At 43.6% G+C, this 17,463-nt stretch overlaps 1 protein-coding gene across 1 annotated transcript in view; it reads right to left on the reverse strand.

The window, feature by feature from the left end:
- Window positions 1-17,463, reverse strand: part of CPD (carboxypeptidase D) — a 32,043-nt gene that overhangs the window by 11,801 nt on the left and 2,779 nt on the right. Inside the window, exons 2-8 of the mRNA XM_061605341.1 lie at window positions 17,024-17,271; window positions 11,288-11,430; window positions 10,015-10,184; window positions 8,524-8,888; window positions 6,274-6,465; window positions 5,412-5,579; window positions 3,656-3,765 (exon numbers count right to left, since the gene is read on the reverse strand). Coding sequence (XP_061461325.1) covers window positions 3,656-3,765; window positions 5,412-5,579; window positions 6,274-6,465; window positions 8,524-8,888; window positions 10,015-10,184; window positions 11,288-11,430; window positions 17,024-17,271 — 1,396 coding nt within the window. The remainder of the gene's footprint in view (window positions 1-3,655; window positions 3,766-5,411; window positions 5,580-6,273; window positions 6,466-8,523; window positions 8,889-10,014; window positions 10,185-11,287; window positions 11,431-17,023; window positions 17,272-17,463) is intronic.

The following is a 17,463-nucleotide window of genomic DNA, read 5'->3' on the forward strand; positions in this document are numbered from 1 at the left end:
CTCTAACCACTACACTACACTGGCTCTCAAGGGTCTGCCTGGCCTTTTTCTTTTTACACCAACCAGTGTAGGCCAGTGGCTCTAATGTCCAAATTCACACAACAATTGTTGGTGCATGCGAGATTCCCCACCTAGATCTTATACTTGGTTGTTCAATTCTGGACTGCTCACCAATGAGATAGTTAAGAATAATCTGAAGCAGATAATTGAGCTTTATTTTAAGGAAAACTCTACCTCAAATATAGAACCACACACACTCTGGGACACTACAAAAGTGGTCACCAGAGGGCATTGCATACGTGCAACTAGTGCATTAAGAAAGAACAAGAGCAAGCCTCCACTGAAATCTTAAGACAGCATTCATAAATTGGATACAGACTTCAAGAAAACAGGCTCACAGAAAATATATCATAAACTGCAGTCAAAAAAGACAGTTACAATTACTAGACACTGAAAAAATACACAGGGCTATTGGCTCATTTTCATAGTAAATGCTACAAATTTGGAGACAAATCTTTCGGACTTCTTGCTTATGCATTGAAATGTAAAAGAGATAAAAACATGATCTGGGGTTTTAAATCCAAACCAGGTTCTATTTGTCATGATGCCCAATTAATGAGAGCTGAATTTGCCAACTTTTATACTTCCCTTTACTCCTCTGATGACCCATCAATATGCTCCACCAATGCTTACCTTGAGAGTGTAAATATGACTGGGCTGTCAGAGGAGCACAGGGATTACTTAAACAGACCTCTCTCAGAAGACAAAGTAGGTGAGGTCATTAAAGGGTTAAAAATGGAAAGTCTCCAGGTCCAGATGGCTTCACAAGTGTGCTCCATGAGATGTTCCATACGGAGTTCACACCCCAGTTAACTATATTGTTTAACAGTATATTGAATGGGGCTGGAATTCCCGATGCATGGAAACACTCTAGGTTGGTGGTAATCCCTAAATCGGGCAGAAAGCCCACTACAGTGGACTCCTATTGCCCTACAGCATTAAATCTATGTTGATAGAAAAGCGCTCTCAGCTGTTATGACTAGGAGACTGAACAAGTTCATATGGAAACATATCTCTACTAACCAAACAGGGTTTATCCCCCAAAGAAACACTGTTGACTCCATCAGGAGGGTTTTAAATATTGTTCACTGGAGCCAAAGCAGCTCTTGTGTCTTTAGACACATTCAAGGTCTTCAGTCGTATTAATTGGTCCTTTCTTAAACAGGTGCTTACTAAAATGCAATTTGGAAGTAAGTTCTTTGATAAATCAGCTTTATTCCACATCTATCACAGTAAATGGGCTCAACTCCCCCAACATTTGCCTCAGTCGTGGCACCAAACAGGGCTGCCCACTGTCCCCTATTTTGTTTGCCATAGCCATAGAAACACTAGCCGCTCGAATTAGATGTAACTTAGATATTTCTGGGGTGAAGACTGGGGGAGATGAGCACAAAACTAACATCTTTGCAGACAACATGCTGCTCATGCTAAGTAATCCAGTGTCCGCATTAGCTCCTCTAAAGGAAGAGCAACACACATTTCACACATTTGCAGGACTGGAGGTTAATTAGTCTAAATCAGTGAGTATGCAGATAAATATGACTCATGCTGAACAAAAGGACTTGCTCAATTCCTCGGGGTTTGCTCCTTGTTATGAGGTTTTTTGCTATCTAGGAGTGATGATCCCCAAAGCCGCAGATCAGCCACTGAAATGGAACTTTGGGACATTGCACGGAAAGGTGAGTAGGGAACTATTAAGCCGGCAACATCGACAATTGTACTGGCTCAGTCGTAATGCGGCAATTAATATGACTAATCTTCCCAAATTCCTGTTTCTTTTTCAAACCCGTCCTGTTACAATACCAGAAGCCTCATTCAAGTGGTGGCAGCAACTACTGAACAACTTCATAACCAAATGGAAAGAGAGCAGTGGGCAACAGTGTATTATACAGAGTCAGAGATAAGGGGGTTTGGAGTGCCTAATCTTTCGTGCTTTTCAATTGAAACAATTTATTAGAATTATCCAGGGCTCTATCAATATTCCCAGGGTGCAGCTACAGCTAGACAAAACAAACAAGCAGTTCCATTATTATCTCCCTCATGGCCAACAATTCACAAATTACAAAATCCATTTCTGAAGACAACACTCATATGGAAGCACAGGAGTAAAGTTTTGTCTCCCACCAAATCCCCTCATAACCATTCTTGATCATCCAGAGTTCTGTCACCAAGATAAATACAAACAATTCCAGGACTGGGACTCGAAAGGGATCTCTAGAATTAGAGATCTCGTAGTTAAAGGACAACCTTTGGCAGAACCTTTACTAAAGGAAAAACTAAAAGGCATCACAAGCAATTGGTTTCAAAGGGTACAGATGGTGATATCTGCAAAATCTCTCGTGAGAAAAGGAGTATGCCTTCGCTCTCTCATAATATATGAACATATGTGTGTGAGACCCAACAAGGCGCTACAGGAGGCAGGGTCAGAAATATATAAATTTCTGGTTGGAAAAGGGGGATACAGAAGGCTTACAGAATGCCAGGGAGGGGGATCATGGAATAAAATTTGAGGGTGAATGGGAAAAGATTTGGATCTCCTCAAGGATCCAGGAGGCTATGCTAAAACTCCAGTAACGGTGGCACTGGACCCCAATATGATTATCACGAGTGCTGAAGGATTTCTCGCCATAGTGTTGGAGGGGGTGCACTAATACTTTCCACCATATGCTGTGGGAATGTAGAGCTATACCAGACTTTTGGCAGAAGGTGTTTGAAGCTCTGGCACTCATGATGGCCTAATCTTTAACTCTTGACCTGGTACCAGAGCTGCTGTCTCTTGAAAGCAACAAAAATCCAAAGGTGGCACATAAAGATCTTATTGTCTTGCTCCTAGCGGAAGCTCACATGGAAACAGCGAACCATTGGAAGGGCAACACACACATACCCCACTCAGGAGGGATGGCTTCACAAGGTGTGGAATGTAGCCCTTTCAGAAAAATTGACACAGCACAGGAGAGTAGTCACTGGGACTTCTAAATGTGATCTATTTGATGAAGTATGGTTTCCTTTTTTTAGTTACAAAAATGTTCAGGGGTCAGGGAAACGTCCACCAGCTACTCATCACTCTCTATGGCCGGGTTACATACACAAGTGTTCAGCAATGTGATCTATAAGAGTTCTTTTTATTCTTGACTGTACCTCGACTTTGTTTAAACACGACGAGTTGATTGTTAATGTTTGTATACTTCCCTCAAAATAAAAGGCTTTAAGACAATTGTTAGTGCGTGTGCAGATAGAGACAGAGAACAGAAATCTGCCAAGCACTATAGCCAAAGCCATCAGGGAAAGCCCTTTTGCCCCAACGAGCGGACAAGCCCACATCACGAGGCGTAGCTCTGTCTGCGAACAGTGCCGGCCGTTAACTGTCTGAAATGGACATCTTGCTTTGCTCACAACGCATGATCACTCTGTCTCTTTCTCATAGCTAACCTTCCTGCCATGATCTTGTATATGCAACTTAATACGTCAGTGTTTACAGAATAAAGAAAACATGTTGGTATTTCAAGAGTACCATGGCACAGCACTATTGCAAGAACCGAGAGCTCCCAGAGTCAGATTTCAGGATCCCTGGAGTACACTCCTGAGGAAACTTTACCTTGGCATAGGACAGAGCAATTTGTTGGAAGACTGCATCATCAGGGGATCTACTGTATGTTGCAATTCCTTGTTGGTCATCATCGTAGGGGTAGTTAACCACTAAAGAGCCTGAAAGAAAAGAAAATACATTGACCTTGCAGGTTTTTCTCTCTATGGGAGAACTAATCCTAGTGCGGAAGGCAGCTGTTCTGCCAACATGCTGAAGAACAAGCCTGCTACTTCTCTAGATGCAAGGACTGACCACAGGTCTAAGCGAGATAACCTGAAGCAACAACGAAGATGCAGCAGCAGCCAATTCAGCTCCTGGAATTCGCTCAAGTCTAAGAGAGAACAAGTCAGCAAGCGCATGTCACTAGTCCTTAAAACCCCCCACAGGAGACGGCATTGCAAAATTAAACAGCCGATGAAAAGCTGTGATGCTGATTGCAAAAGGCATTTCACTACTGGTTGCAACTTAGTAGTTGAACAAATACTCCTGGCCTAGAACAACTGATTAAATGATATCAGACAAAATTCTACTTTGAGAGGTATCATCTTTGTGTTACAGCAATAGCAGTCCAGCAGCCTCAGGAACCACAGGTCAGTCAACGAGATTTGGGGGGAAAACTGGTTAAAAAGGCTTTGCTTCGCCTTCTCGAGTGCTTCCATTACAGACATCCAGAAGGCCTCAGACCAGAGAGTACAAAGTAAGAAAATACAACCAGTAAGAACTTATTTTCTTATTTCAGTTATGCATAGTTTCCTACGAAACATCTCCAAACTATTTCACAATACCATAAATACATATAGGACCCACCCTATTTTTTGTGATGTTTGTGACTTTAAGTTGCTTTTAATTGTTTTTTAACAATGTATTTTAAACTCTTGCAATCCACCCTGGGACCTCAGAGTGAAGGGCAGGTAAATCAGCAGCAGCAGCAGCAGCAGCATGTATTTAGAGCAGCGGTTCTTAACCTTTTTAGAATCACAGACCCCTTTGGGACCCTGATGAGAGCTACGGACCCCCTCTTCAGAAAAATGCACATATACACACAAAATTTGGCATGCAGTTTATTTTATTGCAGTGGAAATGGATTAATTTTGTGTGTGTGTGCCTCGTTCATGGACTCCCTAAGGGTTCAAGGACCACAGGTTAAGAACCCGATTTAGAAGGCTGCACAACGGAAGTTGTGCAACGAATTCTATCACTGTAAAGCTGAGGCGGGGAACCTCTGCCGCAGGGGCCTAATTAAACCCACCAGGTCATTTGCCCACTTGGCCAGCAGAGCTGTTTCAGCCAAGCCATGCCCACCTGGCCCATACCTAGTGCCATGTATGACACCAGATGCGTGACGGGTAAAAACCTGGCTCAGCCAAAAAGGATTTACAGGCACTGCCAACCAGTGGGGCAAAGAAGCCACCTGATGTCATGGTGGCATCAGGGGACATACAGGTGGACAGCCCTGTGAGGGATGGGGGGAAACAGCAATCAGATCTGTCGCCACATCCTGTTCTCCACCCCCGCTGGGCAGTTTCTCAGGGCCCTTTCAGCCACTTGCCAAGTTTTCTTGCAAGGATTCCCCCCCTCCTGCCCCATCTGAGGTCAGACAGAAACGTTTCAAAGGGATGCAGCTTCTGCAGACAGAGACAGAGCCAATTTCACTCCGCGGCTCCTTACTTAAGCTTTGCATGCAGGATACAGAGCAGGGCAATCCTCCCTCTAAGACAGAAGTGCTACAGGTGCCCTGACCAGGCTGGGGCCTGTGTGCTCTTACCTCCATGGAAATTTGCAGAGAGCACAAAGGGGTAGGTCTTCAACCAGCCCATGACAGCTATGGTCTCTGGTTGCAGAGGGTCAGTGACCGGGAAGAACTGATCCAGGAAGTTGCGATTCAGGTCATAGTTGTTGCTGTTGTTTCGGCCAACAATCCCCGATCTGTCTCCTGAGGAAAGAAGACGCACGCTGGTGAGCTGCCCAGAAAGAGGTGCCTGGTTGGCCACTGCGGTGACAGGATGCTGCAGGGCCCTGCTGAGGCTCTAACCAGGCCATCGGCTCCTCCAGTACCCTTCATAAGCCCAAGGTTATGTCCTCCAGGCCCCGACTTCACCTGCCCTGGCGTTGGCCTCCCTGACACAACCCAGCAACTACTGATAAAATATTTAAGTGCCTGACAAGAATCAGCCTATTCCTTCCACTCTTCTCTCCTTGTGCGCCTTGCACATTGCCAAGTATGGAAGCAGGACTTGCACCACATCTTTGCTTTACGCAAAGTGCCTGGCCTTGGTAGGCACTCCGGAAATAACTATTCTTTTGCAGCATTTTAAAACATTGGGCGCTCTGACGAACAGTTCCTGCACCAGATTCTTGCCAAGTTTGTACTGTGCCTCATCAAAATGGAGATGAATGGAATAAGTTAACCTTAAAGGACAGAATAGGGAGAAGACGCGACGAAGAAAGGGAGAGGAGAAATTCTGGCACAGCAAAAGAAAAACAAGGAAGTGGGGCCCTTGACGTAGGCTGTGATTAAAGCAGGGCAATGTGTGGGACAGAAGACTGAAGGCTGTTGCCTCCCAAGAGGAAAAGTTTAGCCTTTCTGAAGCCGCTGGTAGAAACACAAACCAAGAACACAGAGCTACCTTCGTGGGCTTTTTCATAGCCATCAGGATTCATGGACGGCATGATGTGGATCCGAGTTTTTTGGACCAAATCAGTTACTTCAGGATCAGTGCCATAGTTCTTGCAGAGGTACTCGATGAGATTAAGGAGCAGCTCTCTTCCAACCACCTCGTTGCCATGCATATTCCCAATATACTTGAACTCTGGCTCACCTGGATGGAAGGTGGGGGTGGGAACAGAGAAGGAAATGTGTTTAAGCCACATCAACTCATTTCAGCAGGATGAAGTAGCGCATCTGGGAAACTCTATTTCAGTGAAAACAGGAAAGAATACACACAAACGTTCAAAGTAATTGTGAAAGATACGACTCCGAGACAGTCTGGTGAGCATAAGAATTAACATATGAAGCGTGGCAAAGTCCACCTCAATGCAAAATGGGGCTTCTTTATCCAGTTGTCAGGCTGGCCTTATTTCAGGTTGAACCGCTCTGAACACTGCAGGGCCTCCTCCTGAGCAGTCTTCCAAGGCCCCATGTGGTTGCAGAGGCCTCTTCCCAGACTCTGAAAATGGGAGCGACCGTGCTCCAAACAGGAAGTGACCAGCTGACAGCACAAAACATTGTAAAGATTGGCATGCCTAGACTAATAATAGCCAATTTCTGAGTAATGAACAGAGGGTGCACATCCCACAATAAACTCTGGGGCACTGCAGATCACTCACACCTCAGGAGAGTCTCCTCTACGAGAAGGCACAGAATGGCACCTAGTCCAACCCCTGTTTTGGGTGCAAGAGACTGTCAAGAGTATTTGAAATGGCCCCAAGCTTAGCAAGGTATGCACATCCCAAGTGCCTCATTGTTGGCATGGAGACACCACGCTTGACCATGCCTTGCACCCAAACAAAGTATTGGGCTGGACAAGACTTTATGCCAGAAGATTATGGCATTGGATGCCAACGTCAACAGGTGTCAGTGCTGATGTAGCAAAGGGTATTTAAAAGATTAGCTTAGGAACAGAAGCACCTGGCATGTGACCCTCCCACTAGTCGTAATGAGAGTAGCACCATTGAAATTAACGGTCTTGCTACTTAGGTCCATTGAGTTCAATGGGTCTACTTCAACTACAACCAATACTGGATATCACACAAAGTTATATTTAAAAACGTACATCACATTTATAAACTACGAATTTCTCCAACTGTCTTCCCATATATATATACACAAGAGTAATTCTAGACAATTGTCTCAGAGGCAATTAGGATAATGAGGTCCTCACTTAAGGCATTTACGCAAAAACAATGGACTAATTATATTAAACAGAAGCAATAATGGAACTTGCCCTAAGAAAACAGCGGCCCAAAGGAGTCTCAATAAGATCTAAAGCTACAGAATAAAAATCCTAAACTCAGGCTGTAAAATATAATCAAAATAACATTGTTTCCTTATCCAGACACACACTGTTCTACTGAACCTAAGAATTCTCTGGGTTACAAATTCTTTATTCCAGAGAGAGGTTCCTCACAGTTCTGGCTAGCACAACATGTTCCTGAGAATTGGGACTTGGCAAGAGAGATTTTGATACTCTATCTACAAAAATCGGATAAAGGCAGCAAGAGAATCAGGAGCTGGCTGTTGATTCATTAATAAAGCTAATTCTCCACTTTATGTGCTGCATTGTATTAAGGGACGTGCCTCCCAGTGATTCAAGAAAGAAGCCAAAGGAAATGGGAAAGGCTGCTGTAAACCAATAACTTCTTGCACAGCCCAGCACAAGGTATCCAATACCAAGATGCTTTTTCTTTGGTGGAAGGGCCACAACTCTATGGCAGAGCATCTGCTTGGCATGCAGAAGGTCCCAGGTTCAATACCCAACTGAAATCTCCAGATAGGGCTGGGAAAACCCCGGAGAGCCACTACCTGTCAGCGCAGAGAACACAGATCAAGGGACTGACTCAGGATAAAGCAGCTTCCTGGGCAATGTAATCTCCACATCCTGCCCAGCTCAATGGAGGAAGACAGCTAAACGTTCAGGGATGCTGCCTGCAGAATTTTGCTGGATAGGAGCAGCCACAGTAATGTATACAAACACCCCCCGGCTAAATTGCTCTCTTATGCCTTCAAACAGACAAAGTTTGGCATCTCAGCAGTTCCCCAGCACCCGCACCCATGGAGGAATATCCCGTCAAAGACACTGGTATCCTTCCTGCTTTGAAGTGTTCACTGAAACACACACACAGAAGTGGGAGAAAGAGTCATGGGCTACACAAGCTACCTGCTTCATGGATGCCCGGGTTATCAGATATCTCCATTGCATACAATTCCAGCTGCTTCACTGACTTGCCCACTGAGTAGAGGCGAGCAATATTTGGATACTCCGTGGCATATTTCCTCAGGAAGATCTCCATGTCAGGGAAGTGATGATGACGGAATTCCTCCGGCTGGATCACCTGGTGGGGGGAAGCTGTCCTGTCAGCCTCCGTGGTGTTTGTGGTGTTGGTTACGGGATCTGTGGCAGCTACCGGTGCATCCTGGGTCAGGTCAGTGGCCAGCATCGCTATGGTAGGTTGCATGGAGAAGTCCACAACAGTTGCATTCCCTTCCTTCACTTCAATATTCTCTTTGGTGACTGGCAGATAGCTGCAAAAAAAATGGATACAAGAACTTGCCTTCAGCTTGAAATCAGATCAGCTTGGCCTGGCCTAGGATGATGGGAAATAACGGCCAACTCCAAAATCAAGCAGTACAAGGACTGGAAACATCCCAAAAGCAACCCTGAGGACCTCCACCCAGGAAAACCTTTCTATTCAGAATCTGAGGCCACCAGTACCTGGATGAAGATTGCCCTCCCAGACTTTCAGGCTGCATCCTAACATGCTTACTAGGAAGAAAGCCCCATTTCAGAGATATTCTGATAGGACACATTTGGTGATTCCCCACATGGCCCCTGAGGCTTGGTTGGCCTCCACCAGGGACCCAGCCTTCAGTGTGGCAGGCCCTGCCCTGTGAAACTCCCTACCAATCGAGGTTCAGCAGGAACCATCCCTCCCTTCTTTCAGAGTCTTGTGAAGATTATATTGTTCAGACAGGCCTTTGTAATTTGATTTTTTTCTTTTTAACTATTTTTTTGTTTCTAAAAACATGTTTTTACTTATTTTACTTGTATATGTTGCACTCCACCTTGATATATTCTTATGAATGTGTGAATTATAAATACGTATATAAAGAAACAAACTGAGCCCACTAGAACTTGCTCATGAGTACATATGCACAGGATTGTACTGCTGTCGCTTATAAATACTTTGCTAAACATGCTACATATTTTATGCATCTTCATTGTTATTCCCATTTCACAGGTGGGAAGCCAAGGCTGAAAAGTGGCAAGGCCACATAGTGAATTTCTATATCCGCCTGGAGATTTGACCCCCAGGATCCCCAAGTCCAAACCCAACTCTGTTTGCTCAGACGAAATGGCTTATCAACATGCAGTCCCAAACCTTCCCCACAAACCCCTCCCAAAAAGAAGTGTTAAGGGCAGGAATGATACTCAGCACTCATGGAACTCAAGAGGTGAACTCAAGGAGGCCCTTGCTTGCCCTTGGCCTTGCCTGCCTCTTGCTTCTCTTTGCACAAACAATATGAGCACATGGTTTGTGGCAAAAGGAGACAAGGCAGCAGGAATAGCCTCTTCTGTTTCAGGAAGGGGTTTCCAACTAGGTGCAGCTTTGCTGAGTGCCCAGAGGCAGCAGCAGATGGGAGACTTTACCCCACGACAGCAGCTGTGACGTTGTAGGTCCCAGGCACCAGCAGTCTGTGATAGTCACCAAACCAGTCAGCCGTGATGTTGTGCACAATCCCAGCCACAGCAATGGTTGCATTTTCCAAGCCAGCCCCCGTCACTGAATCCCTCACGAACCCTTTGATTCCAATGTGAACCTGCACAGATGAGAAGTGAAATAGACCGAAGAGGAGCACATCATGAAAAACAATGGCATTCTTTGCCTCATCGCTACAACTACAGCTTTCCCCTCGCAATAAGCAACTTATTTCACGCAGAGAGTTCTTTACACGCACCACCCCTCATGAAAGGTAGACAGCTCTATTAAATTTGTAGACAAACAACCTCACGTCTGACAACGGCATATACAGCATGGCCTTATCCATAACTAGACTACCAAGGCATAAAAAAGGCATGCAGCCCAGTGGCACCTCCAATGCTTCAACAGAATCAGAGATTGGTATATTTGGGTATTACTTGAAAGTACACCTGTACTTTTGCAAATCACATTTTATTATCTGAGTTACAGGACATTTAGTAGAAGAGACAAAGATCTGCCATCAGCTTCTAGGTCTGTCCAAAATGTGAGATGCTGCTGCAGATTATAGTCTAAATGCTTGCCGCTTCCCATGTCTTTTCCTGGAGAAAAAGAAGAGACTGCATCTGTCCCACAGAATCCTCCACTACAACAGAACAGAGACTGCCATTCAACCTTGCTACAAAAGAACTCTGTAAAACATCAGCAAAGAGACAGTTTGTGCTCTTTTTTAATTAGGCTTGTGAAGGGCAATGGTAGATGAAGACACCTGGTCACTGTTGCAGAGACATGGATGCTGTTTTTCACACACCGCTTTTGCTGAGAGGCCCATCTCAAAATCGATACTGAATTAAGATCAATGTGGCTTTGGAGTATTTCACTAAAATATTCTCTCTATCCTCAGAACACCGCTATGCACAGGAGAAGCATTTGAATGGCATCATGCCTACAGCTACGGCTGTACATAGGAACTTAAGAAGAGCCTGTTGGATCTGGCCTGTAGCCCATCTAGACCAGCTTCCTGTTCTCACAGCGGCCAACTAGATGCCCCAAAGGGAAGCCCACAAGCAGGACCTGAGTGTAACAGCAGCACTCTCCCCTCATCACCTTTCAATGCACGTATGCACCTACTGAGGAACAGGATCATTTGACATTTCAACCAGCTGGCAAAAGGTATCTGGATGGTTCACTATCGCACCCCAAAGGACCAAAACATGGTCTTACTTTCTCAATGAAGGTGAGAAGAGATTCCCGGTTATTCTCCCATTCCTGCTCAAGCTGTGAAGCCGGTGGGTATTTGCAGCAGGAAAGCTCAAAGGTGATTTCAAAGCAGTTGGCCCACAAGTAGTTATAATCCTGCATGCCACCTAAGGAATATAAAGAGAAGAATTCTGAAGTAATTCAAACTCAAAAGAGACTTCTGCCATCAGTAGAATTTGTTTTCGTTTATTTCAAACTAACAGCCTCATACTTGGAGTTGCTTGCAAATTTTAACAAAAAAAATCGGTGTAGTTTTGAAAGATCCAGTCTAGAGACGTGAAGGCCCAGGGGAAAAAAAGCAGAAAATTGGGGGGCCGGGGGTGTGTGTGTGTCTTTTCTCTGAATTTTTTTCCCCTGGGCCTTCACATCTCTAGTTCAGTCTGCCATCTCAATTCAATTGGGATCCAATTGTACCCAAACATAGATGAAAGCCTGCTCTTTGATCTCAGGAAAAATCTTTTAAAATTTGGTTATAATAACTTAAGAAGTATCTAAACGCAAAGTGAACAAACAACTTTCCAAAAATGTATAATAAATTAGCAGTTATCTGACCAGGCTGGGAAAGCTCATTGTCCACGCCAAAGTGGAAGAAATTAAGCCAAGAATCAAACCCAGGTCCCAAGGCTTTGCCTCTAGAAAGGGATATAGGAAACAACACCTTTAAGCTCCAAATGTGACTCAGCAGGAGCCATACTTTTTTCCAAAGTGGAAAAAACTGCCATCCCTTCAGCCAAGTCAAAAGCATTTCACATCTTTGCAGAGCAATTTTATCAGACAGGATCTTCTCTGTTCTTAACCTTCAGCAGTTCAACCCTTGGTGATAAATGCAGGATTAGAGGTCCCAGCCAGATCAGCAGGGACCTACACACTGCTCTCTAAATGCCTATGTAAACTTGTACAGGTTTCAGTACCACAGTAACAAAGGCTTTTTGTTGTTTGTTCCACAGGCTAATGCTCTGCAAGTCACCCATGTTACATAACCAAGGCATCTCTTTCAAAGATGGCACTCAATGGAAAACAAGCTGCAAGCTATGTTCCTTTGTAGGAGCTATTATATTAAACATCCCACACCTTTCTTCCAAGGAGCTCAAGGCAGTGTACCTCCTCCTCTACCCCATTTTCATCCTCACAACCACCCTGCGAGGTAGGCTAGGCTGACAGATAAGGTCATACAGTAAGTTTTGTGGTCAAGTGGAGATTTGAACCCAGGGCTGACCTGCCCTAGTCTGACACAATAACCACAATGCTCAGCTGGCTCTACACATTTCCAGAAAATGCAGCATGGGGTTGATTGCAACAGATCAAAACCAAAAAACAACTGCCAGTCAGATCCATTTTGGGGGGTGGGAGAGAATAGGGAGAGGAGGAGGATAATAGGGTTGGAGAAATATGAGAGAAAAAAGGCTCAACCTGTCCATTCAAGTCAAGAATCTCTTTGGAAGTGCAAACTGATAGAAAAATCCCACCCAGGAGAGAAAATGGAGGGGGCATAGCTATTTCCCTAGACAGCTTTTAGCCCCTCCTGCCTGCTCCATTCTCGTCACGCCACATTCATGGCAGTCACCTCTGATCGAAAGGCATTGCTTCGTTTCCTGTTTAGCACACAGTGAACGTGCTCTGACACACTGAAGCCACATCAACAGTACAATTCTAGGCACGCTGGTTTAGCAGTAAACCCCAGCGTTTAATGGAACTTACTCCTAGGTAAGTGGTACACACAGTTGCAGGCAGAAGCAGATCTGGGGCAAACATGCACTCTCTGCTACGTGGCTCTCCTTGATATCCAAGCAAGTGCCCTCTCACTAAAAAGATTCCTCTGTGAGACAGCTCCCAGTTAATGGCAACACTGAGTTCTCAGCCACAGTCCTCAGGCAGCAGCTTCAGGTGGAAACTTGTTTCCTTAATGGAACTTTCATAGGGCACAGGAATTGAGGTGGCAGCGGCTGGGGGGATAATTTCTCTTCCTCCTTGGTTTGAACTATGCTTAGTATTATGTTGGCACAAATGTTTATTATTTATTTATAAACATCTGTAAACTGCTATTTCATTTTTCAAAAAGATAAAAGCAGTTTTCAACAAATTAAAGCGTACAGTAAAAACCGTTTAAAAACACAATAAAAACAAAGGTCAACAAGACAACAAAGGTCATATTAGATTTATATCCCACCCTTCCTCCCAAAGGAGCCCAGCCCAGCTAAGCATATGGTTAATGCTAACCATGGTTTGCAACCATGGCTAGAGGCAAACAGGCAGTGTTACATCTGCACTGGGCCTTGGGTTGTATCTGACTAAGTCATACTCAACTGTTCCTCACCCGCTTTCAAATAATGCCCTCATATTTACAGACAGTAAATGCTAAACGTCGTAGCTTCCATTGATCTAAAATACCCAGGGAGCTGCTATGTCAATACGTCACAGCAACAACGTGTGGGAATATAAATGCTATGGGTTTATCTGCTTGAGAGCAAATGCCACTGAGCTAGTTCACCTCCAGGCAAATGTGCCGATACTCAAGCTGCAAGAGATTTACCTTTGGGGGTGAGTTTTTAAAGGCCATGGAGTCCTTGCCTAAAAATGCTTCCGCCTGAGATGTGCAACTACCAAGGTGCTGGTCTGGACTGCATTGTCCACAATCAACAAACAGCATCACTAGTAAGGTTGGGATGTAAAATGTGTCAGTGGTTTATTTTTCCACAGAAATTTTTCCATTTCAGAAATTCCATTAATAACCACGAATGGTTGCAAATTGCAATATAATATTAGGCAAACTTGGCAGTTTCAAAGTTTTTAGCTTTGTTTTTCAAATACAAATAAAACAAACTTGCTAAATTAGATCACTCTCTAAAGGGCATCAGAAAGTTTTTCGATGCAAACTACCTTAATTTTTAAATTCAAATTTTTCCAAAAAACCCACATCACCGAGTATCATAGTGGGAAATGAAATACGAGAGAGCAAAGCTCATCAGCCGGAAAATATGCAAGAACACAGCCAGACTACAAACATCAATAATTGCCAATATGTTCTTGATGGTTAGAAAATAACACAGCTTTTCCTTGGCTAAAATGGGTTGCATTCAACTAATGTTTACTCAGAGTAGACCCACTGAAACTAATGACCATGACTAACTTAGGGCCATTAATTTCAATGGGTCTATTCTGAGTAATAGCTGACTACAACCCAATGTTTTTACCATAAGGACGCCCTCACACTGTGAAATCACTATTGATTGATTGATTGATTGATTGCGTTTGTTCATAGCTGAAGCTCTCTGGGTGGTTTACAACAATTAAAAACAAATATACAAATTTAAAAACACATTTTTAAACAGCAATTTAAGCACAGGGGACACTGCTGTCAATGAACCTGCATTCTACCTAACAGAGGACTGTATCCAATGTTAGTCCTGCTCTAAGTAGAACCCATTGAAATTAAGGGACAGGGGTATCTCAGGTCCATTAATTTCAATAGTTTTCCTCTGACGAAAACTGCAGTGCAGAACTTTTGAGTGAAACTTGCCAGTGTGAAAACTGAATTCATTTAGTCCCTTCAGGATATCCTGGTTCGCATTCAATGGACAGTGGGAGGTCTCACAAGCATTTGCTCATCCCTACTCCATTTAACTCAGTGATGCTTGTTGATATAGTAAACCCACAGCTTCCACCACCATTCGGGTGCGTCTGTAGCGGAGAGGAAGCAGGAAAAGGAGGCAGCAACTGCTGGTAAACAGCATGAAGAAAGACTTCTGTTTGCACAGACAAGGTTGGACATCTGGCCAGTCAAAATAAGGATCAAAGACTGGCCCAATACTTCTAAAACATTTAATGCTACTAGGACAAAAGAGAGATTTTATTCATCAACACATCTGATACATAGGTTGATTATAAAAACAAAATTACTTAAATGCTAAGCAAGCCTTCTACAGATGTGAATGATTCACATTTAAAGTAGTACTCCTTCATTTTTAAAGCTAACTGTAATTGTGAAGCAATAAAACTATGCCAATTCTAAAAGTAAGTTAGTCTGGCATGATACCTGGCAATCAAAATATTCTTGTTGTTGGGCAAGCATTATACTGATCAATTGACCAAATATTTTTAACAGGTCAAATTAAAAAGTTGTTTGGGGAAGGAACACACAAGTATAAAGAGCTCTGGCTTGACTTTGAATATTTAAAATCCAAGCATAAATTTCCCTCAGGCTGCAGCAAGAGAGATGGAGAAGGGAAGAAGGGCCATTCCATAGGCTCAGCTGAGAGACCGAGAACACTTGGCTCCTCCTCTTCTTGAACTGCTTCCATTCCACCTGCTCATTATCTAGCGTCTGAGCTTGGTTTTTTCCTCCTCCCTCCAAACTCTTTTTCCTTTTGTGTTTTGAATTTTAGACTGTAAGCCTAAGAGCAGGGACTGTCTCATGGCTGATCTCTGTAGCCACTCTGGGAAACTATTCGGCTAAAGGTAAAAATGCATTAAATAATCAGAAAACTACAAGGAAAAAGCTTAAAAATACTGGGTCAGAGGAAGCAGTTAATATGATTATCAGAATATTATGCAAAACATAGGTTAAGGAAACATTATATTATTAGAAGTAGTGGTAAGAGGAAATTAAAAAAGAAAAATGTAATATGTTTTTCAAATCTGATTAGATGTTAAAAACATCCAAGTAAATATGTGTAGTTTGACATGAACTCTGTATGAAAATACTATTACAAAAATCTTTCTAATGCAAATGATACTACTTCTTGAGTTGTGTTTCAGCTTGGGGGGCATAACCGAGTTACTCCTAATGACATTAAATACCACTTCAAAACTAAGTAGTCCTATAAATAGGTGATGCTATCGGTCCAATTATGGCAAAAGCCAGCATGCCATTGACTAATGCTAGTGCAAAGGAGTTACAATCTTATGCTCAACCTTATGCTCAGACATTGGTGAAAATCAGAAGTGCACTAATAGCCATAGAAAGAAGAGCCAACCCATAATACTGACAGTCACTTGGTGTACAAGGCTTAAGGAACGCACAATCCCTGCCTGCACACTTGCAACTAATAGATAAAATATGAAAAGGGGGGTGGTGGGGGGGAGATGTGCGACAGAACAGGAAAACAAGCAAGATCAGGATCAGTTAGTCATAAAGTTACAGTGAAGTCAGCAATGCTTACATCCAAGTCGACATGCATTGGAGGACTCCGCATGACAACTACAGACAACTTCAATACTCTGGATACAAACAACTTCAGTAGCAAACGCAGCTCAAAAGGCCACATGCTCAAGGCACAGCAGCCTCATGGAGCAGCTGCATCCATTAATTTACATCTTACTGGCCATATTCAACATTATATGAATGGGACAAAGGAGTGTTCCTACAGAGCTTTGTAAATCTGAGAGAGGGACCCCTCTCCGTCAAAACAAGTTAGGCAACATCAACACCCAGCCAGCTAGATAGCTAACTGCAACATGCCAAAGTAAGCTATAGATGTTTGCTTATATTTAACAAATGTCTAACACCAACTGAGCCCGATGATTTCTTTACATATCATTTTTATTGTCCAACAAATGAAATGCAAACAAGTAGAATCAATACCCAACATTGACTATAACATCACCTTGATGCAGCCTGCATTATTTCAGCAAGAGCACAATGGCAATAAAGAGTACTCTTTCAGAAGGCGTTGCTAAACAAAGCTCACCCAAGCAGCCTACCTTCCACATCATACCACTGAGCCCCGTTGGTGATGCCGTCATTGAATGTTTCCTTCTCCTCCCCAGGGCAGTTTGGGCTGCCCGTTTTCATTATTGGATGGTTTGATGCGTAAGCCTTTGCCAAGTACTGGAAGACTTTGTCATCAGCAGATTTGCTATACACGCCAGAGCGCTGGTGCACAGCAGAGTCGTCAAATGGATAGCTTGCAACAACAGTTCCCCCGTGCAGGTTCGCAGAGAGCACAAACCTGTTTTAAACAGAAACACATCAGAACAGATGAAGACAGGGTAAAGAAGCAATCAGGTTAATGGGGCATGTTTTATCCCACCACTCAAAAAAAGCACCAAGATCAAGTTGAGAAGTAGCACAGTGGTTGTTTTTTTTAGTAACTGCAAAACAACTTTTTGCAAGAGAGGAACATCCCAGAGTCAGTGTGGTA

The sequence above is a fragment of the Rhineura floridana genome, chromosome 21 (genome assembly GCF_030035675.1).
Source record: "Rhineura floridana isolate rRhiFlo1 chromosome 21, rRhiFlo1.hap2, whole genome shotgun sequence".
NCBI lineage: Eukaryota > Metazoa > Chordata > Lepidosauria > Squamata > Rhineuridae > Rhineura > Rhineura floridana.